The sequence below is a fragment of the Corticium candelabrum genome, chromosome 4 (genome assembly GCF_963422355.1).
Source record: "Corticium candelabrum chromosome 4, ooCorCand1.1, whole genome shotgun sequence".
Classification (NCBI taxonomy): domain Eukaryota; kingdom Metazoa; phylum Porifera; class Homoscleromorpha; order Homosclerophorida; family Plakinidae; genus Corticium; species Corticium candelabrum.
This window is the reverse complement of record NC_085088.1, coordinates 4,247,018-4,271,715: the sequence shown is the minus strand read 5'-3', so window position 1 is coordinate 4,271,715 and position 24,698 is coordinate 4,247,018. Positions and strand designations below refer to the sequence as shown.

Below are 24,698 nucleotides of genomic sequence, written 5' to 3'. Positions count from 1 at the left end.
CGTACATCTGGATTTCAGCCAATTGCCTAGTAGCTATTAGTCGCAACTACTTAGCGTCAAGAGCACAACACAAACATGGTCAACTAACAAAACACAGATAGTCAATTGATAGTCACCACTTGCAGTTACTGCCTTAAGCTTATATGCGCTCTACGAGTTGTCAACTCTCTCATATTCGGATTACCTTGTCATGCACTTAGTCACGTCGAGCACAAACTTGACATCTGCTTGCTCTTTCCCTTGCCTGTCCAGTGGTAGTTGAAATTCTTGAGTCATGTGAAACATCACTGGCTGCCAACCAATACCCACGATTTGACTCCTGACGTCGACAACGATTGTAACTATTGCACTCAGCAAATGGCACGGCAGAAAATATTTCCAAACACGATCCAGGAGAAGCAAGATCTTGACCACTACCTTGTCCAGTGACACCAGTATTCTACAAATTCATACAGTTAAACAGCCCACATCATATGAAAACTAACACAAAGAAATAACCATGTAGTAGCTGTATCCTTCCCAGAGGCTGGCATATCCTGAAGGGCAGGATGGAACGGTCTGTTTCTGACTGTGTAAAGTAAGAACAGCCGCACTGCCTTCGCAAACACTGCATCGACTTATAAACCCGGGATTATTATCTTTTGCTGGTCGATTTAATCCACTCACAGCAAGCCAGTAGCTACAACCACACAAATGCATTTACAGAAATTCAGGTTGCGCAAACAACAAATGAACAAGTAAGAAACACACGCAGTTAGCAACATTCTGTCAGTTCCCTGTTAGCTTCTGCGAATAGATGTCCAAGAGTTGATGTCTATACCTATCGTTACACATAACATGCACGACTACAGCACTACATGTAACCTGTATCCATCTCTCAATTTCGAGTCGCAAGCAATACCATTGCAAGACATGAAGGGAATTTCTTGGAAGTCTTGTAGACATGAGCCACTTCGACTCAAGTCTTGACCTACCGAGCATCACAACTGAATTCATTATTTGATGAAAGAACTCAGAACTATTTAGAGTCTAACCCTGAGCGAATCCATATCCGTGGGCAAACAAGAATGAATAGCCGGAGTACAAACTAATAAATCCACCGGGACACAGTGGCACATCACTGCTCTGACTGTGACGGACGATGGTGATAGTTCCATATGGACCTAAATCATATAAATCCATAGATTAGCACAGAGTTGCTAAATGATTGAAATAGCTTACACTAACCTCTGGGGCCAGGAATGCCATTGCGGCCATTAGATCCATCTCGACCAGCTGATCCCTGGCTCCCTTTCTCCCCGTCATTACCTTTGTTACCTATACTTCCTACATAGTAATATAATCAATTCATTAACAGCATATACCATACAAGACAAGCATAAATATCTACTAAAAGATTCACATTACCCTTGATGCCTTTTGGACCAATTGGTCCTCGGTCACCCTTGTCGCCTTTCCCTTTAAATAATACCAAACAAGATGTTTAGAGTGATGATGACATCTAATATCACTGTAGATTACAGCTATTACGACAACTATACAATCATGTGTTTATGTCAATTATCAAGGTTAAGCATCGAAGGTGTCATAAATGAAAGAAGAAGGTAGAAGAATTATTACCACTACGCAGATTCTTAGTACAGTGTAGGCTGGTCCACTTGATCCAGATGGTGTACAACAAAACAGGCACATCAGCTAACAGGTAAACCACCTGTTCATTAATTAAGTATTCAAGTCCCTTTGTCTCTTCGGACGAGATGGAACAGACTATTCAGAATCTACTTAGCAGTACCAACAATTTCCGTCACAGTTCTATCGACCTAAACAGCAACTTCTTAATTAATGCCATCTTTCAATCTGATCATGACATGAACACAAATTTTGTATAGAAAACCTATAATACCTGCTGTTAACAGTATTACCTACCATCATTGCCCTTATTGCCTTTGCCTCCTTTTTCTCCCTGTCCTCTAATGCCTATACAAAAAACACTGTACAATAAGTCAATTGTTACAATGTCTACTTAGTTCTATATATACTTCACTACGCCATATACTTCATAAATGAAAGACTAGAAATTAAGATATTCCACAAGACAAACATCACAGTTCGTTTGTTCAATAATGCAACAAGTGCTCAGTGCACTGAGTGTGTACTGCCTTCACCTACATCTGTACTACTTTGTACAACGTCTAGAATGGAACACAGCTAGCTTGCAAATGAAAATACTATTCATATGTCGATGCAATAAAAATGTTGGCTGGTTAGGAGGAAAACCTACTGCATTGCTTTTTGATCATGCAAGCTGTAAACTACAAATTACAGCCTTCATACAGAAACAGTGATGTTGCTTTCTTCACCAGAATTCTCACAATAGCTTCAACATGAGCAAACTATGTATGTTTGTACAATGTCTAGTCTGCTTTTAAACACTACAATTGAGCTAATGTAGTTTCATTCAAACACCTTGAGCGTCCAGTCATCCAACACAAGGTTTGATTAAACACCTTTCATGTAAGATAAGTCTGCTATCTATCTACTTGAACTAAATCTCTTCTAGCTTTACGTTCACAAACAATTCTTTCACTATGTATGTTGTCAATGCAAGTGTATCTCGTCAACCATTGCTACATAATTAATTTTAGCCTATGTATGTAACAAGACAAACGTACAAATCTGTGCTTTGACTCAGATACAGTAAAAGCAAATAACAGTCAGTGCAACTATTAAAATGTCCATAGTAACTTGTAAATATTAACAACTTCACTATTCACACAATGACCTCATCGTGTAAGCGCAACTGCAAAAACAAAACACCCACTGCATGCATAATATTGAGAGAACAGCAATGCACACCAATAACATGCAGTCTTGTTAATTCTTGAATTACTCTCAGCTAATTGTTTTAGAAACATCCTTAGTCCATTCATTCCTAACTTGTGTGATCAATGGCAAATGGCCGTGAAGTACAACAGCATCATACATTACTAAGTATAAAGCATACATATTAGACAAATGTACTATATTGAAACGGTAGACTAAATGTGTTTCCAACATATCTAAAATCACAACATACCGTATAAGAGGAAATATTGGCAGGAAATTTATTTTGGCGTATTGGTGGATTTTTCAGCAACCACCAATATAAAATCTGTCATTAATTTGGCCACCAGAATATGTTGACGTCATCACCCACATAGATCAGGCATCATATGCCAATGTGGTGGTACGTCACACGGATAAGGCCACAAGATGGTAGGTAATCCCTGCTTGCCGTCTGTTGTGAGGCCATGAGGTCATGGATGAAGCTGGACTGTCACGTTCACGCAGGTCCCGTTCTTTGCACTGACACAGCAGTTCTTCATCGCTAGCTAGGCAGTAGTTGGAGACCAGTAAGTTAGGGAAATGTGAACTATTAACACAGTTGTCAATCACAAACTCCTCCGTGACCACTTATGGTAAGACAAATATCAGTTATCAACAACGATGTCCAACCGCCAAAATAAAATCCGACATTAGGCTTTGTCCATCAATTTCTTAGCAAACTGCCAATATAATTCCCGCCAACGTTTCATCTCATACGGTACACATCAAACAAACAAGACACATGACAAAACCATATACAATTAAACACAAATAATTACATAACTAATCACTAAACACTCAACAATTAGTCTCTAACATGTTAATAACCTTTTTGTCCCTTTAAACCTTCAGGACCTGTTTCACCAGGCACACCTTTGTCACCTTTTATACCTTTGACACCCTGCAGCCCCTTGTCACCCTTTCTGCCATCAGAACCAAGTTCTCCTACAAAAATTGATCTACATTAGCACAAAAGAGATTACGGTTGAGCAGTCATGGATACCTTTCCCTCCCTTTGGTCCTGGTGGACCATCAGGTCCAATGTCGCCAAAACCTTAAAATATTTGAAACCAAAATCATCTCAAACATACTAAAAGCCAACACATTCACTTGCACATACGTTACAAGTGAGCTAAAAGTTAGAAAAAAACATCCAGACTAATAAGTTATAATCAATTAAATACTGTAGATCAATAAATGTTTGTAACTACAAATGTTTGCAAACTTCCCTGGTGCGTCTTGAACACGTGCGTGGAAGTGACGAGGCTCAATCAACATCCGGGTAGGTCTGCGCCATACACCTAGTTCATTCTCAATATGTCTCTGATTTCTTGGCTTGAAAAAGCCAATTCGTTCACACTACCCTGAGCCAAGAAAGCTGTTTCTGCCCAACCCAAACAATGAAGACGACCATTCAGACAGCATTGTATGTACATACATCCGCATGGATATTTGGGCTAGAAAATGTGCATGGATATTTGGGCTACAAAGGTTAGTAAGCGATTTAAGTTAGTAAATTCTTGGCAATTTACAAAAATTATTGATTTATAGTACTGATACAATGGGTACTGGCGTGCCATCCACCACTGTGTGTAAAACAGATTGTCAATTGTTGATTTTTCAAAATTCAATTTTACTAGCACCGTTTTTACTTCATTTAATATAACCAAGATTGCTCAATGTTGTATGCAAACAAACTTGGTAGAGTTAAAGTATGTAACAAGAAGTACTACATTTAAGTTCAAATGCATATTAAAGTTCTAAAATGTAAATTTTAATCTAATTTAGAAACATGCCCATCAGTTAAAAATTGGGGCACACTCACTTGTCATGCAAACAACTAATTTACAAACAGCTAACAAATATGGACATACATGCATGTATACTGTGACACACACACACACACACACACACACACACACACACACACACACACACACACACACACACACACACACACACACACACACACACACCACACACACACACACACACACACACACACACACACACACACACACACACACAGTGACATGCACGCACACGCACACACACACACAGTGACACACACACACACACACACACACACACACACACACACACACACACACACACACGTGCACACACACAAACACGTGCATGCACACACACACACACACACGCTCATGCACACACACACACACACACACACACACACACACACGTGCACACACACACACACACACACACACACGCTCATGCACACACACACACACACACACACACACACACACACACACACACACACACACACCAAATAGATTGGTTAAGTCAAATAACCTCTGATTCCTTTTTGACCTTTATCACCTGGATCGCCCTGATGACCATGGTCTCCTAAGAGAAAGAACATCAAATCACATTGAGAAATTGTTTTATAGTTAAATGTCTATACATACCCTTGTCTCCCCTCTCTCCTTTTGGACCAACTGGTCCAAACTTGCTCTCACCTTGACATAAAATGAATCAGAAACAGACTAACAATCAGTATACTGTATGTCACTAGCACATATGTACATAGTTAAGTCAAAAAACTCATCTTCCAAAAATCATATACATATCTTTACTATCGTTTGCTTCCCACTAACAAATTGTCGCTCCTTTTATCCATCAATAAAATTAATACCACCAAATAACTTTAAGTGTCAAAGCTGTCTCCTTACGTGTAGTCTCTATCTGGATGCATTTCATCAAATAAAACTATACTAAGATGCCCTCGTCGCCTCACTTCACAATAGCAAATGCTTTTCTACCTTCATATAAAACTAAACGTCATACCTATTTATCTAGTAATGTCATAACAGTTAAATTACTGAGACATATTTTCAATTACTTCAACACTAACCTGACAGTCAATACTATTAAATTTTAATCAAATTCTAGATTCGAGCAAAACAAGTGGAAAATTCAATGGAACCTCTAAGTTCTAACTGCATAGTGATCAGTTCACATTGCCTTGAATTTTCTTAGTGACTCAGGCTATCCTTATTTGAAGAGTGTATTGGACGTCAAGTCAAAGTGGTCATATATGCTGACCCAGTGCATGCTTGGAAACAAGATCATATCTTGCATGTTTGCAAACATTTCAAAGTCTGAGTGTTGTAAACCTGCTGAATGTAAGTTGTTATTCAAAACAAATAAAAATTACAAAATATTTGAGCTGCAACTGCCAAGTACCATGTGTAAAAATTGAAAAGAATCAAAGGATGATTCTGCTTACAACATATGATTATAACTACAGTGTAATCCAATCAAGGCTAACTTCCAAAGTTATGTCAAACATTAAATACAAATACATGCAACAAAAGAGGAAACAATGATGAAATAGAATGAAAAGCAATTCTGATCATTAATGTAAATGTGAATCACCAATTGACAAGATTATATATTTATAGCCTTACCCTTTATTCCTTTTTCTCCTTTAACAGTATCACCTAAAACACATGCATGCTTTGTACCTCCAATAACAACAATACAAGTAACAAATATTAATTATACCTTTCGGTCCAGGAGCACCTGTATGCCCATGGTCTCCCTTTTTCCCCTTTTCGCCTTTTTCACCTCTTTCATGTGGTAGTCCCTTGCTTCCCTTGTCACCTAGGTCACCCTGAATACCTTTGTTGCCCTTAGCTCCATCACTAGGTGGACCTGGCACCCCTCTATTTCCCTTTTCACCCTTAATTCCCAAGCCAATATCACCTATAAACACCATATTGCTATTCAACAAATTAGAGTTTTGACAGATTAATCATATTCTCAAAATATCAACGAAAGGAAGCTAAAAAGACTTGCCATATACATGTATGACAAACAGTATCTGCCAAACACCAATACAGTCTTCTACGATTCTCTCTAGATATTCTTACGTCTTCCCCATGACATCACCAAGCAAAAACCCTTTAAACTGCATACAGAAACTCGACACTGAAACTAAGCCCAATTACAGCCCAAAAGTGCAGATTAGTACAAGTTACTATAACACACCTTCGTTACAGACAAGAGCAAACGTAGTAGTCATCCAGTAAATAAAACAGATTCGGTTTTTAAGTATTGTTCTCTTAGCACCATATGGATTATGTCTACTGCTCCTTAAAAAAGATGGTATCAATTACGATCTCCTCCCAATGTACTACTAACTTTATCCAAACTAGGCCTACTCACTTGCAGCTCTGCCTTCACTAACATCATAGCCACCCAGTCCAAGTAATTGGCACTTCACAAAGGTATCCTTTTTTCCTGCCTTTGCATGTTGAAGATTATGGTATTTCTTGCATGTACAATTGGTTGCCAAAACTCTTTATTTAACAACTAACAAACTGTTGGTAATATTGCATTCATCTAATGATTATAAGACAAAACAGAATGACTGATATATTGTTACAACTAAGGCACCAATCCACCTATATGTATCATTTGCTCCCAACAAGTTTTACAAAACTACTAAAAGCATTAAATTGTTGTACTTTTTATATGCTCAATGCCCATAGCTGCTTTATGATAACGTGAAGCTGTCACGTAGTAAACGCTTTGCTTGCTGATGCCTATTCACATCTTCTGCATCATGGCTGCTCTAATCACCATCTACTGCAGTCCATTGTACAAGTACTGCCACATGAGTACCAAATTAAAAGCCTGAAGTTATTATGAGATATTTGATCAAACATTGTTCTGGCTGAAACTTTGTACTGGGTGCATGGTAACTTTGCAAATTGATCTTAATGAAGTACAAATAGTGTTGTGTGTCCTAAACAACAAATGTATTTGCTAGCCTTTTCGTCATAAACCTTTAAATAATTCTAAACAACAACAGTTATAGAACAGCAAGTTTATAGTCATGTGAATAAGATGACCTCTGCATATGTGATAAGACTGTAAGTCAAGTCTCTGTATTACCTAGATAAAAACCCATTATGTGTCTACTGCAATGTATTAACATATTGGTAAAGTGAACAAGTACTTTCAGATGTCATTCCAATTGGTAATGCAGACGCTCAAATTGATGTATACGTACACATATGGAGCACATTGAGAACCCTCCCAAAAGCTATCTCACTGCTTCAAATGTCTGAGTAGTTCCGATGTGTTCATCTGCATACTTTATTTTTAGACAGAGACGACAGGCATTGTGTATCACATACAATGAAGTCCAAATCCTACATCTCATGTTCTGTATCACTTATGACAAAAAGACTGCCTTAAAATAAGAGTGCAGATAAATCGGCTTTATACAAGCATGCTGTACATGTTACCATACAGATACTGAGTAGCATAGGTATAGAAACAAAGTGAAACGAAAATGGACGAGAATTAGCACTTCATCAAACATGTGATGATGAGATCAATACTCACAAACTAAAACATACTGCTATGTTGCCACACATTGTCAACTGATACATACAATACACTTAATCAATACAATTAATTACCTTTTGGCCCTTGAGGCCCCACTGGTCCGTCATTCCCCCTCCGTCCCTTCTGACCCCTTTCTCCTACGTTATTTCATGACCTTTTACTGAAGCCGATCTCCAACACATAAATCAGACACAAACCTTGTGGCCCCTTCATTCCTTTTGGTCCCATTCCTCCATCGTTCCCTGGATCTCCTTTGTTACCCATATCACCTTTATGACCAGTCCATCCTCGCTCTCCCTGGTCACCTTTAGAACCTCGAATTCCTATCTCACCCTTTTTCCCCTTCTGCCCCTTTTGCCCTACTCCCGTTATGCCTTTACAGTATAATAAATACAATTGATATCAACCACTCTCACACATACTTCTATCAACAATTAACCTCTCTCTCCTTTAGGTCCAGGATCGCCTTTCCTGCCTACATAACCATTTCCTGGAGTACCTGGATCACCTACATAAAATCAACATGTTAAATAATTACAGCATATGTTTGACTTTACTTTAAATATGACATTCTTGACATCATGCAGTGCATGCAGATGCACCAGTTTTAGAAATACAAATATTTGTAAATGCCAAAGTTAATAAACTAACACCGTGTTTCCGCGATTAGTGCCCCATGGGGCACTAGTTTTCATAGTTCTGAAGCGTGGGGTGCAATTCGAGCATGGGGCATTATTATTTTGCAAGCACAAAGACTGTTGCATTGTTCGTGGGCAACAATGCAACACACAACACAAACACGAACAAACTGTACCTAATCTAATCTTACAGTCTTACTGCATATGAATGTTGGATACTTTCACTTCACTTGAGTCGTATTCCTGGTCTGCTGCATAGGTTGAATTATCATCGTCAGTCAGTGATTCTATCTGGGTGTTCATTTCATCTCAAACGTACACACTGATAGATGCACATGCATATAACTGGGTTTGAATACTATCTCAGTGAGGCACTAATCGAGCATGGGCATGTCATGCTCAACCAGATCAGTCTGGTTTGTAAAGTCTATTACAAGTACCGGAAGCAAACCCTGCTTCAGAAGTACTTAGACCATCACGGCTGTCTAGAAAGAAGACATGACTTTACGAAGGATCCGAGTATTATTTCGTTGTAGGGTCACCATGGGGTATTATTTGAACATGGGGCACTATTCGCAGAAATATGGTATACATTTAAACAACTTTAAATTAGAACTTTTAAACAAATTATTAAACTAGCAGAGTACTTCCACTGAAGTCCAAAAACTCTGTAAAACCATCTTGCAGTTATAGATATTTCTAAATCGCTTCCAGTAATATTATCTTATTCAATCACATGTAAAATTGCTATTCACGTTGTAAAGTAACATGATTTGGTGGCAAACATTTAGGCATTCAAAGCTCTATGCCTCCAGCTAGTACAGCCAATATTCCATAAATCTTTCTTGGAAGCTCCCTATCCAGACTACAATGCCTACAATGCAGTAAAGCAACATGTATTCTCTGTTTGCCAGAAACTAGCGCGTAGTAGTCTACTAAGACTTATTAGTTGATTTCACTGTATCTGCACAAGCATTTGCTTTTGGTCCACATCCATGCTCCCACACATTAGTCTCGGTCTCCAAATCAGCCAATTTTAATTGATGCAACATGGGTCTGGAAAGTTGAGGCTACCCACACATGCATGTGCATATGCAACTATTGCAACATATCAATCAACAAATGTCATTAGAATTGCAAGCAGGTCACTGTTACATGAACATTCAAGCATGTATAGAGACACAGTGCTGTCAGCACTTTCCTCCAGTACTTGTAGTTTAGTGCATATAGAGCTGGCACTCTAGCTAGGCAGGAAGAGCTTGTATGAGAACAATACTACGTTTTGAAACCATACAACTGAGAGACCTCGAAACCCGTCTCCCACAAACAAGCACGCCCATGTTATGGAAATGCTGAGATCAACGGATGGTCGCTTCAGTATTAGGTAAAACAAATATTCTCATAGATCAACCACATACTGTAATCACAGCTCTCCTGAACTGTCCTCTAACCATTACAGCATGTCGTTCTACATCAATTACCTCTAGGTCCTTGAGCACCGATTACACCCTTGGCTCCACTAGATCCCTTCTGTCTTGGCCCTGGAGGTCCAGGATCACCTACACATCATCTGAAAATACCATGTAGTGTGGTATACAAATAATAAAAGACTACCGATACTCCCTTTGTATCCTGTGCTGCCTCTAACACCTTTGTTTCCTTTTTCTCCTTTCTCACCTTAGTTTACATACAAAGTTGTAATATACATAGCCGTATTTGTCAAAACATCTACTTCACAATGTACCTTCTCCAGGAGGTCCTATTGGTCCAATAATACCAGGATTCCCTATTGGTCCTTGAGGACCCACTGGCCCCCTTTCACCAGGATCACCTATAGATAATCTAAACATATCATGTAACATGCATATGGTACACACATAAAAAATACCAACTCTTCCGTCGTCTCCTATGCTACCTTTACGACCTACATTTCCTTTGTCTCCCTTGTCACCTAAGTTTAATTAAACAAAGAACTGTAACATAATTATTTTTATAAAAATATACTTCAAAGTGTACCTTGACCAGGAGGGCCTCGTGGTCCAATATCACCATCATTTCCTTTTGGACCTTGAGGACCAACTGAACCTCTATCTCCCATGTTGCCCTTGCTACCTTTACCACCAACTGGGCCAATGTCACCAAAGCCTCTCTCTCCTTATCACCAAAACAAGTAAATAGAAAAACTGTGACTAAACGTTACATACTCTCCCTCACCTTTCTTCCCTTTTTGTCCTTTCTCTCCCAAACTTCCTTTGTCTCCTTTTTCACCCGTAGATCCTATTTCACCCATTTCTCCCTTGCGTCCAGTCCTGCCAATTATTGATGTCCCTGTAGACATGCAGCAGGTGCTAAAGCTGTGAAGGCAGAGGTATGACCATACAATGACGTGCCCTGTCTTCCCTTATCACCCTGTATTACCAAAATCGAGTAAATAACATTAATTGTACACAAATTTATTAATATAAAATACCAAGGCACCCTTAATGCCAATGTCTCCTTTCACACCCTACAAAAGACAAACTGTCAATACGTCATCAACACCGATAGCAGTAAAATACATGCTGTTTATTGTGCACATAACAATGATTAAGAAACCCATCAGCAATAGACACGGCTAAGCCTGGTTTACAATGTGACGTTAATGCTCATGCTGATGCTGAAACAGAAATGAATCCTACTCCAGCGTCACCGTTACCATCAACATCAAAGGATCCCGCTTCTGTCGAGACAAAATCTTTGAAGTTTGATGCTCAGCTGGGCATCAGCATCATATTGTAAACCAGACTTGATTCAATCTATCACTAGTTACTTGTGAATCCACACTCACCAACATGTCATTTCATAAATACAAGCACTGGTAACCACACCACCACAGATACATTAAAGTATCAGCCTGGTAACTCAAGTGACAACGTCTGGCGTAAACTGGCCTTGTCTTCAATTAGAAAATTGCATGCTTAAAGTATAATCTGCTCACGACTTAGATCAATAGCCATGCACACTTTTGTTTCCTGTCAGAGAACACTTCTGCCAAGTCAAGTGACTTCTACAAAATGTCCTGTGACTAAAAACCCAAACTAGTAAATCTATATACATAATTGCTTGATTATTACCCCACCTCAATGATTGACAGAAGTCAAAAGTCAAGTATGTGATGAAGTCTTTCTCAAAAATTGACACCTAAAGTTGTTAATTGGTGGACGCAATTTATTTATTACCTTAAAATGTTGCTACACTATAGTAGAGCTTCAAACCACCCCATACCTAAAATATAGAAACCTAATCTTCTATACGGTATCTGAGTCATCTAAACCTTCAACACGTGGTCGACAGGCATGCGCAAGTTGAAGAATGTCAGCATTTCTACAGATGCAAAACTAGCAAACAGTCCCTGTGGAAAATGCCAATTAGCACTAACTAAGGAACAAGAGGTGTGAGGTATCAAAATCTTAGAGCCTTGGCCAAAGTAGAGGTTGGGGGCTTTCTTGAGCCCTGGGGTCATAATCAAATGAGTACGACCAAGTTGTATTTTATAACCATACTACAGTTACTATGCTATGGTACAGCATTGACACTGCTAGTGCTAAGTATTTGTCTGTTATTGAGGTCATTCAATAAGTCACTAAAGTCTTTTGTTAGAATAATAAAAAATACATGTGATACATTAGAAGTATAGGTGCACATGCATGCACACACACACCTTCAACATCCACATTGATAATGGCGAAACGTAAAAAGCATAAGAAAAGGAAGTCACTATCTGGTATATACGTCACAAATCTAAATACATTGATGACATTTATGTCTTTCCTTGTCACTCTCTCGTGTGAATAAACGACCGCATCTGTCGCACTTGATTCCGGCCTTTGCTCGTTCCCGGGGATTTAGACGATTCTGTCCTCTGTTGTAACTGTGTCTTTTCCCCTGTTTGTGACTTAAACAGTCGCTTGCAGGTAGTGCACAGCAGAGGCTGTTGGTCTTGAAATCTGCTGGGATCAGCTCTGTCACGAGCCTTCTGACTACTTTGGGCATTTTCTAATTCTACTCTTGAAGTGACGATTGAGTTAATTTTGCTAGCACAGACGTTCTTCCACTTCTGCCTGTCCTGCGTAAACTGGGACCAGGTGCTTGTTAGGCCAACCATTTTAAGGTCTTTTACAATCCTGTCTTTCCACCTTAGTCTGACCCCATGCGCTGGACGAGTTGATGGTAGCCACGCATGAAGCAGCTACTAAGGCAGACGATGATCTTCCATACGTTCTAGATGACCAAGCCATCTAAGCCGCTGAGCCATCAAAGAGTCTTCTGCACTTTCAAGATTGCCAAGCTTGTGTCTGATGTCATTTGATGTGATTCGTTCCAATTGTTGTTTGAACTTATCTATACCCATCATGAAACGTTGACACTGATTTGTAAATGTGACAAGCCTTGCACACACACACACACACACACACACACACACACACACACACACACACACACACACACACACACACACACACACACCTAAAAAAATCCTAAATGTCAGGAGCTGCCTCTCAGAGGTCACGCCCCCAGCTGTTAAGCTGGGCCCTATGCGCTAGCAAACACCTGGAGCCGAGCCAGGTACTCGCAAAAGCACCGACTTGTGAAGCCAAATGTGGTGTGAGCACCCGAAGTCTCACCAGGATCCCAGTGGTTGATGTCATGTCACAGCCGATGGCCGCTTAAGACCCCAGTCAATAACCAGGTACTCATTTATACTCCTGAGTCAAGAGAAGCAAATGTGTGTTAGTTTCTTGCTTAAGGAAATCATGCCATAGCTCGTCATCACTGTGACTTGAACTTCCGACCCTTCAAGGTCCGGATGTAAACACTCTGTAAGATGACTCTCTAACCAACTGAGCTATTGCACCACATAGCCAAGCTCTGAAGACTAAGGGAACAGCTAGCCAGCAAAGTACGCTGTCATGGTTAACAAAATTTGCAGCAGAATCTATTCCCTAGAAAGGCCATACACTTTCAGCAGCATCAAATAAACCAGCTGCCACCCATGCAGTTGCAATATCTATTGCATATTGAACGCTCAACTACACTTACATCTGACTGCATCTATAAGCTTCAGCTTTCTGGCTTTGGCTAGGTCTGCAAACGTGTCAACTGCACAATCTAGATCTATTCCTTGTGATAAATTTCTTTCAATGGCCAAAATAGCCATGTCATTTAGTCTCTCTTGCCTCATCACTGAAATTTTGAGGGACATGTGCCCATACCAGTGCAATACAAGTACTCTAGCCTATGTTTTTGTTATATTATTAGATTTAGCTAGACTGTAGACTAACCTAAATTTCTATCTATCTGCCTCTCTGCTGGTCATGCAATATTTTCTTAGTCTAACAAAGTATCCAAATCGTTTGCAGCAACTCTTAAGGTGAGTCAAACTGCTGTATTTCTACAAAGCCCTGCTATGCCTTTTCAACCCTGATTTGATACGTCCCATGACCTTTATAGTACGTTTACAACTATAACAAACCATGTTTCATTTCACCAAAGATTCCTCAAATTGTAGCAACTTTCTTAAATACAAATAGCATTCCATTAAATGTTAAAGCTGGTTCACAATATGCAACGAAGAGCTGTCTGTCACGATCCGTCAAACCATATCAAAGGTGCCGCTCAAAACGGACGACGGACGGATTGCTTGACGGAGCATTGGAGGACGGATAGAGTCGATTCTATTTTGTCCGCTCTGTGGGAAGTTGATGTACCACAACAGGAAATGATTAGGTACTGTACTCAATCAGCGAAGCGCAAAACAAGGATGACATAATCATGCAACGCCCGGGAATGGTAATTATCTGAACAAAACACATTGTGAACACGACCGACAGCTGTCCGTCATGATCCATCATGTCTCCATCACATATTGTAAACCAACCTTTAGTCCAGCAGCTAATTCTAATAGCAATAGCGTATCATCCAACCTTATCTCCTTCGACTCCTTTGCTTCCTTGACATCCTGGCAGTCCGTCCTCACCAGGCAATCCCTAAACAACGACATGTTTCACTATCTTCAAATCCATGCAAACACTCAATATATACAAACAAACTTACCATTGGACCAGTGCTTCCTCTATGACCAGGCTCCCCAGTAACACCCTTACAAAACATTTATAAGTATACAAGCTATCAACATGTAACATACGTACTTTACGGCCTCTAGGACCAGCAGGTCCAATGGATCCTGAATTTCCTTTAGCACCTTTAGATCCAGAGAACCCTGGAGGACCATCATCTCCAGGAGGTCCTATTTTCCCCTACACACAATACATTATTATTGTTGTTGTCATACCCCACTCGTTATGCCCCTCCATAATGGGCAAGTGGGATCTTTACCCTCATCAGGGCTCCCACCAACCCGGCAGGTGAGCCCAGCAGGGCACATGTTTCTGTGTAGTCCACACGACGATCAATGGCTAGCCACTTCAATATAGATTGCAGGCAATACAGTGACTGCGAACTCGGTACAGCACACCCAGTGAATATCAATGACCACTAAGAAAGTGCTGAACGTCATCGTCAACAGACCATTCGCCAGACCACAGAAACTCCCAAAGACTGAAACGAGTCATAGTCTCGTGGACAAGGCTAGAGGAACACGAGAAAGAAAGACAGACGAGTTTCATAATTTACTGTCATCACTGGGGTTTGAACTCCCAAACCATGGAGTGGTAGCCATTGTTATTATTACATAGAAAATAGAATATAGCAAAACTCTGGACAACTAAAAAGAAACTGTTTAGCTAACAACCGTCTTCAAACGTGTGTGTCGTGCTCAACCAGATCAGTCTGGTTTGTAAAGTCTATTATAAGTACCGAAAGCAAACCCTGCTTCAGAAGTACTTAGACCATCATGGCTGTCTAGAAAAAAGACATGACTTTACGAAAGATACGAGTAGATCCCAGAAGCACTGTTTTCTGTAAGTGCTGCAGGTTGTAATGACCTGGAATAATGTCCAGCCACTGTGCAATACCTGCGTGCACTGTGCCCAAAGCTCCCAAGACCACCGGAACCATCAGTGTTCAACAATGCCACATGCGACTTATCTCCACTCGCAAGTCTCTGTACTTCGCCAACTTCTCAGCATGTTTCTTGCCAATGTTGCCATCAGCAGGACAGCTGATATCAATAAGAAGACAAGTGTTTGTCTTCCTATTTCTGAGACAGATGTCTGAACGATTGGCTTTGATCTTCCTGACAGTGGGGATGGTGGTATCCCACATCATAGTAATGTCATCCGTCTCCACAAGCCTATCAGAATGATGCCGGTACCATCTGCTCTCCACTGGAACCCCAAAATGGCGACAAACATCCCAGTAAATGATGGAGGCCACCTGATTGTGTCAATCAGTGTAGTCCGTCGGTGCCAAAGCACTACAGCCTGCCACAATGTGGTCGACTGTTTCCAGGCCTACACTGCACATGCGGCAAGTAGGACTGACATCATGATGTAGAATCTTGCACTCATAGTACCGAGTCCGAAGAGCTTGGTCTTCAGCAGCAACAACCAGTCCTTCAGTTGCAGCAGAAAGATTCGCTGCCTTTAGCCATCCGTAGGTCTCTTTCATGTCCACAGGCGGTTGCTCAGTGAGACGACGATACTGCCCGTGCATAGGCTTCCCGCTCCAGGACCGCACACGAAGAGAACTGCAACACGTACGGTAATGTCTCGCATCTGTTTCAGGCGCTTGCTCGAAGCCACCTTCAACCGAGATGGATGCATTCCTGTGTAAGTTCTGCGACTTGTCGTCCAAAGCAAGACTCCTCCGCAGCTGTGCAGTAAACCGACAAGCCATGCGCTTGATCGAGTGTGAAGATTTTCCAGAGTCACACTCCCGTATCATCTGCATGAAAGGATCAGAACTGTCAGCAAGGTAACAGTTCAGCCTCACAATACAAGATTATTGATATGTCGACTCAATCTGTTGTAACCCCTACCCCATCACTGCAAGGAGCGTACAGTCGGTCAACGTCTGCCGCAGGATGGTTGACACCGTGCATAGAGAGAAGTTTCCTGTTCCGTCGATCAAGCTGCTGCAGGTCCGTGGTCCTCAAATAAATGACACCAAAACCGTAAGAACCGGCAGTGCAAACCCATTGATGGCCAGAATCTTGTTCCAACCGTACAACTCGGTCCAAAGAACTATCTTCACTCTACAAAAGTAATCACGATAGATCGTCTCCCACCTAGTGCTGTGCTAGATACCGTTACTCTCGTCCACACCCAAATACTTGTAGACTTGATCCAGTTCCACAGTTGATGGTGTCCATTTTTCCTACTGTCACCCCAGAATTGTGTCCAGAGAGCTTGCCGTTAACAAAGTGTGCAACAGTACACTTGTCCAGACCAAACTTCATCTGTATGTCATCAGAGAAAGTATGAACCGTGTGCATCAACCCTTTCAGCTGATCAGAATTCTTGCCATATACAGCTTCAGGATCATCCATGTTAAGCAGATGACTGACATGCTGATGCTTGGCAAACTCAGCACACCCAGTGCTCATCCAGTAGCTGTAACCAATTCTATGTGTAACTCCACACTGAAGGATTAAGAGCCATACGGAAGAGAAGAGGAGATAGTAAATCACCTTGGGAATACCTTGCCTGATCCGCATGAGCCCCGTCTTAATGGTACTGTTCTCGTAAGAAAGTACCATCAATGTCTTCCAACTCTTCATCACACATGATAGAAACCTGCACAAAACTGGACTAATCTTATGCAGCTGAAGAGATAGTCATGCATAGCCAGACCATTTCCGATGTGTCATACTTCCGGACAAGTATGACATGGTGGAAAGGATTTGGCTGCACAAAACTACTGAAAACTGACATTGGAGTAACCAGCTGTGTGGTACGCTGTCATAGGCTTTCTGGTAGTCCACCCAAGCCATGTTCAAGCCCCTATGCCTAGTCCTACAGTCTTTGGTAAACAGTCTGTTAATCAACAGTTTATCCTTTGCACCATTAGCACCTATAAACATTGCATCCTGCTGACAACCCTTCTGCTGCAAGCCTTGAGGTTTCCCTAAACCAAATGCCCTGCAATCCTCTGTCTGACAACTAAGGTGAGGGTCTTATAAGAGACAGATAGACCAGTAGTTTGTGGCCTGGTCAGTCTTGTCATTGTTTGGTATCAGGGTGGTATAGTTCCCTGAGATAACCAGTCAGACACAGAGTCCAGATCCCGAAACTGAAGATTTTGTAGTTGAGTCAAGTCACCTTGAAGACACATGACGCGCTTGACCGAGAAACCGTTAAACCTGATCTAGTCCAGGAAACTTCCAGTTCCCTATCTTCTTGAGACACAACATGACCGCATCGCCTAAGATTGGTGGCCACTGCTGCTCAGCTGTCCTATTATTATTTAGACCATACATGAATGAGATATTTTCTTTGATGTTTGCCGGCAGATTGAACAATTTATTTCACATAATACCCTGTGCTTTTCATTTAGTACCCTGTCGTTTTATTCAGTATAATTGCTTTATTGATCGATATATTGAGCACAACGCAAAGATTACAGAACACCACAATCTAATTCCAATTATTTTTCCAAAGTTAAAATTTAATACCACGTTTCCAAAAACAAAGGTGCCGATTTCTTTTTCCTCAATTTTAGTCCCTCCAGTTTCACTATAATTGACATCTTGGCAGATGCTGATAGTCAGCTATGATTTTGAATAATCTTGGTCGATCTATGGTAACGCGTTCGAGCAAATTGAGCAAATCAAGCATCCTTATCTGCAAGAATTGATAAAGTGAGCTGACAATGTCCTTTGAAGTGACGTTGTATGCCAGCTACCAACACAACCAGTGTACTTGGAGGGTAAGGGGAACCATCCTGACACCATGCTTCCATGATAAATGTAGGCAGTACATCACCAAGTTGAACCGGTGTTATGTTGTCCAGTTCCAATTCTTTCCAATGTCTTCAAATGTCACACCAAGAACGAAAAACTGTCATGGCCCAATCTGTTGACTTTTTTGTTTTGGATGGTATCCTCTCTTTGATCACTCAATCAATGTCTTTACCCGAAACACATGCAAACAAATTTTGGATTGATCTGTGCTCAATTGGAAGTCTTCAGTATCATCCAATCTTCTTGCCCCTTCATGAAACAAGCAGTCTGACTTGCAGACAAATGAGACCAAAAAGAACTGCATGTCTTCTATCTTACACGCGCATGCCACTAGCTGTAACTGAAGTAAGTCAGCTAAGCCAACTACTAAAGCACAGCACGTGTTTGTTTCCACACGCTTGTCAAACAGCAGCCAGCCCCTGTGTGGATCTCCTGTCATTACTTAAATAATGCATGGCTACGCCCAAGCTAATAAATATGAACATGTATGGTCTAAGTCAGATAGACACCCTGTCCTCACGGACTATGCGGCTTGACTCCCTGGAGAGAACCTCGGAAGCGCTGTTGGTCTTGGGCTTTGCCCTCGACCACATCAGTGCTTCCTCAACTTCTTCTCGAGGGAGTTACACCCACATAGTCCCCTCGGTCATCAGGGTATCTATCCTATACATACATACATACATACATACATACATACATACATATATATATATATGTGTATATATATATATATATATATATATATATATATATATATATATATTGTTTACACACATACACGTGTGTGAAACATCAACATATACTGAGTGAGCAAGTCCCAAAGAGAGTCACTAGAAGAATGCAGTTGCATACAACAGTGTACTAAACAAGCATTAAATAACCAGACTTTCACAGATAATTGTTCAATGAGGTTCTGGAAGACTTGAGAAAGAGATGTTGTGTTACAGATGGTAGTCTTCAACGCGATAATCTTTAGAGTCTTCAAGCTTGAAGGTGTCTAATAACCTAGGGTCTCCAAAGCCACAGGGAAGAACTCTTCGCCAGCAGCAGCAACAACAACGATATATATATATATATATATATATATATATATATATATATATATTGTCATCACCCTCTCAGTAGGGCGTGTGGGATCTTTACCCTCAGCTGGGTGCCCATCTGCCAAGTCCCAGAGAGGTACGTGTTTCTGTGTAATCGATATTGTTATTATTATAACAACAATATATTTGAATAGACTTGCTCTACATACACATGTACGATGCAACATACGTGATGCAACATCAGATACATATAGTACTGTGGCTTTGTCTCCATTTGTTGCCCTTTAAACATGTTTAACATTAAACATGTTTAAACTCTAAACATGTTTAGTAGACAGCGTCTCCACTTGTCCATTTATTCCGGGCTATTAAAAGAATTATCTGGGACTTTGTTGTACCGCGCGAATTCGTTTCTTGTGCACCAGACAGTCGGAGATCGTCTTCTTGTCGTCTGAAGAACAATCACAGACACAAGTCTCTGTCTTCGCCAAAATGGTTCTCTCCTGATACTCTGCATCAGTCTAAGCACTCTCTGACATTGCCTAGTTTTGTCTTCTTCCAATAGTATCCAAAGAAAGAGAAAGAACAGCGTGAAAGAACTAACATCCGCCGTTTTGGAATGCGCGTTTATATCACGTGACTGTTAAACCTAAACCACTTTCGTTAAACTACCTCTGAAACATGTTTAGCAAAAGCTGTTTAGGTTTAGAGTTAAACAAGTTTAACGCCAGTGGAGACGCATTATTCTTAAACATGTTTAGACTTAAACAGGTTGTAAACATGTTTAAGCCCTAGTGGAGACGCGCCCTGTGTCATTACATCCATTACTAGCCAAAACCAATCAATCTATCTTTGAGCTTTTAGTTCGATGTTTTCGTTATATCACACTAAATTGTAGTGAGTTCAAAGAGGTCTGGAGACAAACTTTCCTCCAGCCGATGCATTTCAGTCATAGCTCAAAAATTCTTGAAAGAATTAAACAGCACGTTGAGAGTTGCTTAGGCAAACGCCTGCATACTACATTATATATTACGATACACTGCTTAATCTACACATTCAGCACAAACACTAAACAAACAGTAAACCTAACACTATATTCACAAAAATTCTAAAACTAACTTTGGAAAGGTTTCCTACTACTATATATCCATCCCAGGTTTCTAGTTTGTTCTTGATGTCAGCAACAATTAACCCAATATTTCTAGTCTTATTTAATATGTAAAATATGAATGAAAAACTGTAGTTCGAGTAAGCAGCTGCCAGGTTGTCTGTGGATCAATAAATGTTCTAAAAGCCAATTATATAGTCTCTACGACTCACAGTAAGGTAGGTGTACCTAATTGTGGACACTCCCCAGTAGTTTCAGTTACAATCGCTGTTTTCTCTGGTAGCCTGCATGAAGAGACAGTGAAACATGTCTGATATATGCACCAATGTCTAGGCTTTGTAACAGTACCTGTACGACTAGAATCACACAACGTCAGCTAGCGCACTAGCACAATATACGGGATAATGACTGTAAACAGCTTAGACGCAAGGTGTATCCTAATTGTAGACATTTTTCTCCGTCACAGAAAGCGACTGAGCCTGAGTAACAGCTGGACTAGATACCTGAATGGTTGTCTCACAAGCTGGTATTTTGGGCCGCAATCAAAACCATGTTCTGTGGTGTATCACCACTGTGTAAAATGGTGTTGTGACTTTCAAATTTTGCAGAAACCAAGTGTTCTGTCTACAAACAATGCAGGAGACAATCAATCATGTTTAGGTGAACGTCTGAACTGTAAACTGTGGTTCTAGCATCTTTTTGCGTTGCTGGTGGAGCTGATTATTGATATCAGACAAGGTAGTTTTGACCTTCCACCTATCCTAGGTGAGTTTGTAGGTTTTCATTTTGTGTCCTATTGTTGCTAGATCTAGTAGCAGTGAAGACAGTCAAATTCTGACTGGATTACTAATGTCGCTGATATTGACACTCCACCTACTTTGTTCGTTCTCATTTCATACCCTATTGTGGCCAGATGTAGTAGCAGTGAAAACAGCTAGATTGTCAGTGGATTACTGATGTCTTGATCTAGTATGAGTAAAGATATTCACGTGTTTACTGGACTGGAAATACACGTTTGCTCCATGCACACAATGTGCTTCTTTAGAACGTTACAATCAACGTGACTTAAGACTCAAAACTTTACCAAGGTACTCGATAATTGCTTACCTAACGTCAGGCCACTTTCATGACCCAACAAAAGATCGCTTCATATACCTCAAATCTGTGGACGTGATGGGAGGAATCTTGTAGGTGCTAACAGTTTGCAGGTAAATCGTCATGATACACAACAGAACATGGTTTTGATTTTGCAACCCAAATACCAGCTTGTGAGGCAACCATTCAGGTATCTAGTCCAGCTTTTACTCAAGCCCAGTCGCTTTCTGTGGCAGAGAAGAATGTCCTCAATTAGGATACACCCCTGTTTGGGCTGTTCATAGACGTTATCCTGTATATTTGCTAGTGCACTAGCAAACGTTGTGCGATTCTAGTCATACAGGTATTGTTCCAAAGCTTAGACATTGGTGCGTACATGGGACATGTTTCCCTCTCTTCGTTGCAGGTTACAAGAGAAACAGCGTTTGTAACTCAAATTACCGGGGAGTGTCCACAATTAGGAACACCTACCCTAATGACTGTGTTTGGTACTAAGCTTAGAGTTTGTTGATCTACCTAGTATGGTATTCTTCACGTGACTCACATCTTTCAACCACAGCCTAGAAGCAGTAAGTTGGAATTCATGAAACAGACGTCTGAGTTTTCCATACATGTACACATTAATTAATTACTTAGACTTCAATTTTGTACACTACTTTTCTTGGATCTGATCTCCCCAAGTTCCACCCATAGAAAACAATAGAAAATAGCCGCTGATCAACAACCGTCAATCACACTTGACCTGATAAGCTACAACTCCTACTGTACACATCCAATTAGCATGTGTTAATTCAGAAATCACCTTACTTGAAGTCCCCTTGGCCCTTCTGATCCAGTTCGACCTGAATGACCCTTAGAAAAACAACAGGCATTAAATAGACTCAAACAATTAAAGAATATAGCAAATACAACCCATCACATCGCTGCGGGTCAGCCATTGTGCGCGCGAAAACAGTAGGTAAAGCGAGGCAAGTGAGTGCTTGCAGCGTGCTACCGTGTACGGTACCGCCTCTTTCCCCCAGCAAATTCACAGAAACATTTCGGGTCTGCGATTGTGTATCCTAAGCTGTTAACTCCTTGCGACGCACAGACACAACAGTGAACGTCTCGATGGCCGACCTACAGTCCTACCTTCTCTCCAGGCTCTCCTTGCTCACCCTAGCAGAGAAAAGAAACGAACACACACAGGTCACATGCTGCAAACGTTTTCCAGCGTCGAAATGCTACCTTAAATCCCTTCGGCCCCTATCAAACCAACTCTAGATTAGAGAGTCATACCACAAGAGTGTGCTCGATAGCTTCAGCATGCGCACTTACTGTCAGAGTAACTGTGGTGCCGGTACCGCTGTAGCATCTGCCTGCACTAGGAACACCCGCCTGACGCACAATTTTAGTTTGAACTTGGGCTTCGCTGACGCGAATTCCACACAAAATCTTGAAAAACAGTTGGCACAAACAACGGATAAACAAACTAGCTAGAGAAGACTCACAACGTTAACACAGAAGCAGACTGCTGCACATGCTCTCAACCCATTCGTTCTCATCCTCATTGATTGCATAGGGACACCACGCTGCAAGGTCGACGATGTTCTAGCTTTGGTACCGTGAGCAAAAAGCTGACGAGAAGCCTAATGTAATTAACAGCTATAACTTGTAACTATCATCTAATATTTAGAAAGTTGATGTGCGCGTACAATACCGAAACCAACAGATTCCTGCTGTTAAGCATTCCACCCACCACCTCTTAGTAAATAATTTCCACGTACAGCAGAGTTCTGGTAACGTTTGAGTAAAAAAAGAGTGAAAAAAACGTTAGACAATCGATGAATGTATTATTACTCTGCTGCCCAATACCGCACGAGTCCATGTATAGCTTGTGAACACACGTATAGTCTTCAAATCGATGGCTAGCGATCTTGGCCACAATCTTTGGACTCCTTATTCACAGGTTACTTGTATGCAGACAGTTAACGGATACAATCACTAAGTGATATCACATAAGTGCAATACTAGCACACGCCATCCATTCCGGTAACATTCCAACAGCCTACGTTTGTGTATAGGTAGCTAAAATTGTAAAACCAGATGTATGACTTATTTGTAGTTTTGTGCCACATTGACTTGACTCCTGTAAAACAACGCATCTTCGTTACACTTACATCTGTGTAAATATAATAATAATAATTTATTTTTATCACACCACATCTGATGTAGTTCCCTCATAGGGGCAACATAAAACACACGCACATGTAGACAAATGACATAATTAACACACAAAATCACTTAACCTACACATAAAAATATTACCGTCTATCATATCCAATCCGTGTCCAGAATAACCACGTCCAACTATTAGCAATGCCAGTCCTCTCACAACGCCCAAATGTGTTATTTCCTCCTTGTTTGGTAATCTATTGCATTGAGAAAGACATCTAATTCACTAGAGTGTTTCCATCATCTCTGCTTGAATGTAATCACAACACTCTTTTTGGTGTTGTATATCAGATGATGCTCATTTGCATACGTAGTACATATATCTAACATTTGTTGTAATCCAGCAACATTTGGGGACACCAGTGTTATGTCGTCTGCGTAAGTCAAGCACCCGAGATACAGATATGCTATTCTAGCTCCGAGACCAGAAGAGATAAGCTGTGTCA

The 24,698-nt window shown here is 40.7% G+C and overlaps 1 protein-coding gene across 2 annotated transcripts; it reads right to left on the bottom strand.

Annotated features, from left to right (window-relative positions):
* On the bottom strand, positions 1 to 23,758 carry LOC134178708 (collagen alpha-1(IV) chain-like). Of its 2 annotated transcripts, none has more exons than XM_062645592.1 (32): positions 23,529 to 23,731; positions 23,356 to 23,472; positions 23,266 to 23,283; positions 23,170 to 23,196; positions 22,846 to 22,890; positions 15,080 to 15,187; positions 14,985 to 15,029; positions 14,855 to 14,917; positions 11,362 to 11,397; positions 11,282 to 11,300; positions 11,106 to 11,219; positions 10,908 to 11,045; positions 10,780 to 10,842; positions 10,636 to 10,722; positions 10,506 to 10,568; positions 10,373 to 10,450; positions 8,693 to 8,761; positions 8,451 to 8,627; positions 8,328 to 8,390; positions 6,400 to 6,600; positions 6,303 to 6,335; positions 5,301 to 5,351; positions 5,185 to 5,238; positions 3,869 to 3,919; positions 3,694 to 3,810; positions 1,927 to 1,977; positions 1,408 to 1,458; positions 1,228 to 1,326; positions 1,035 to 1,163; positions 865 to 970; positions 499 to 679; positions 1 to 439 (listed from the first exon to the last, which is right to left on the bottom strand). In XM_062645592.1, exons 1-32 carry the CDS (start codon positions 23,595 to 23,597, stop codon positions 197 to 199), a joined length of 2,766 nt encoding a protein of 921 aa, XP_062501576.1. In that variant the 5' UTR covers positions 23,598 to 23,731; the 3' UTR covers positions 1 to 196. The 2 variants fall into 2 exon arrangements, with proteins under 2 accessions (XP_062501576.1, XP_062501577.1); XM_062645593.1 differs by lacking the exon at positions 1 to 439 and adding an exon at positions 753 to 820 and having other exon boundaries at positions 595 to 679; positions 902 to 970; positions 23,529 to 23,758.
* Positions 23,759 to 24,698: the final 940 nt, after the last annotated feature.

Coding starts and splice junctions, on each gene's coding strand:
- LOC134178708 (XM_062645592.1), bottom strand. CDS start 23,597: ATGCAATCAATGAGGATGAGAACGAATGGGTTGAGAGCATGTGCAGCA. Junction 23,473..23,528: donor TCTGCTTCTGTGTTAACGTT/GTGAGTCTTCTC, acceptor CTGTTTTTCAAG/ATTTTGTGTGGAATTCGCGT. Junction 5,239..5,300: donor AGGAGAGAGGGGAGACAAGG/GTATGTATAGAC, acceptor TCTTTCTCTTAG/GAGACCATGGTCATCAGGGC.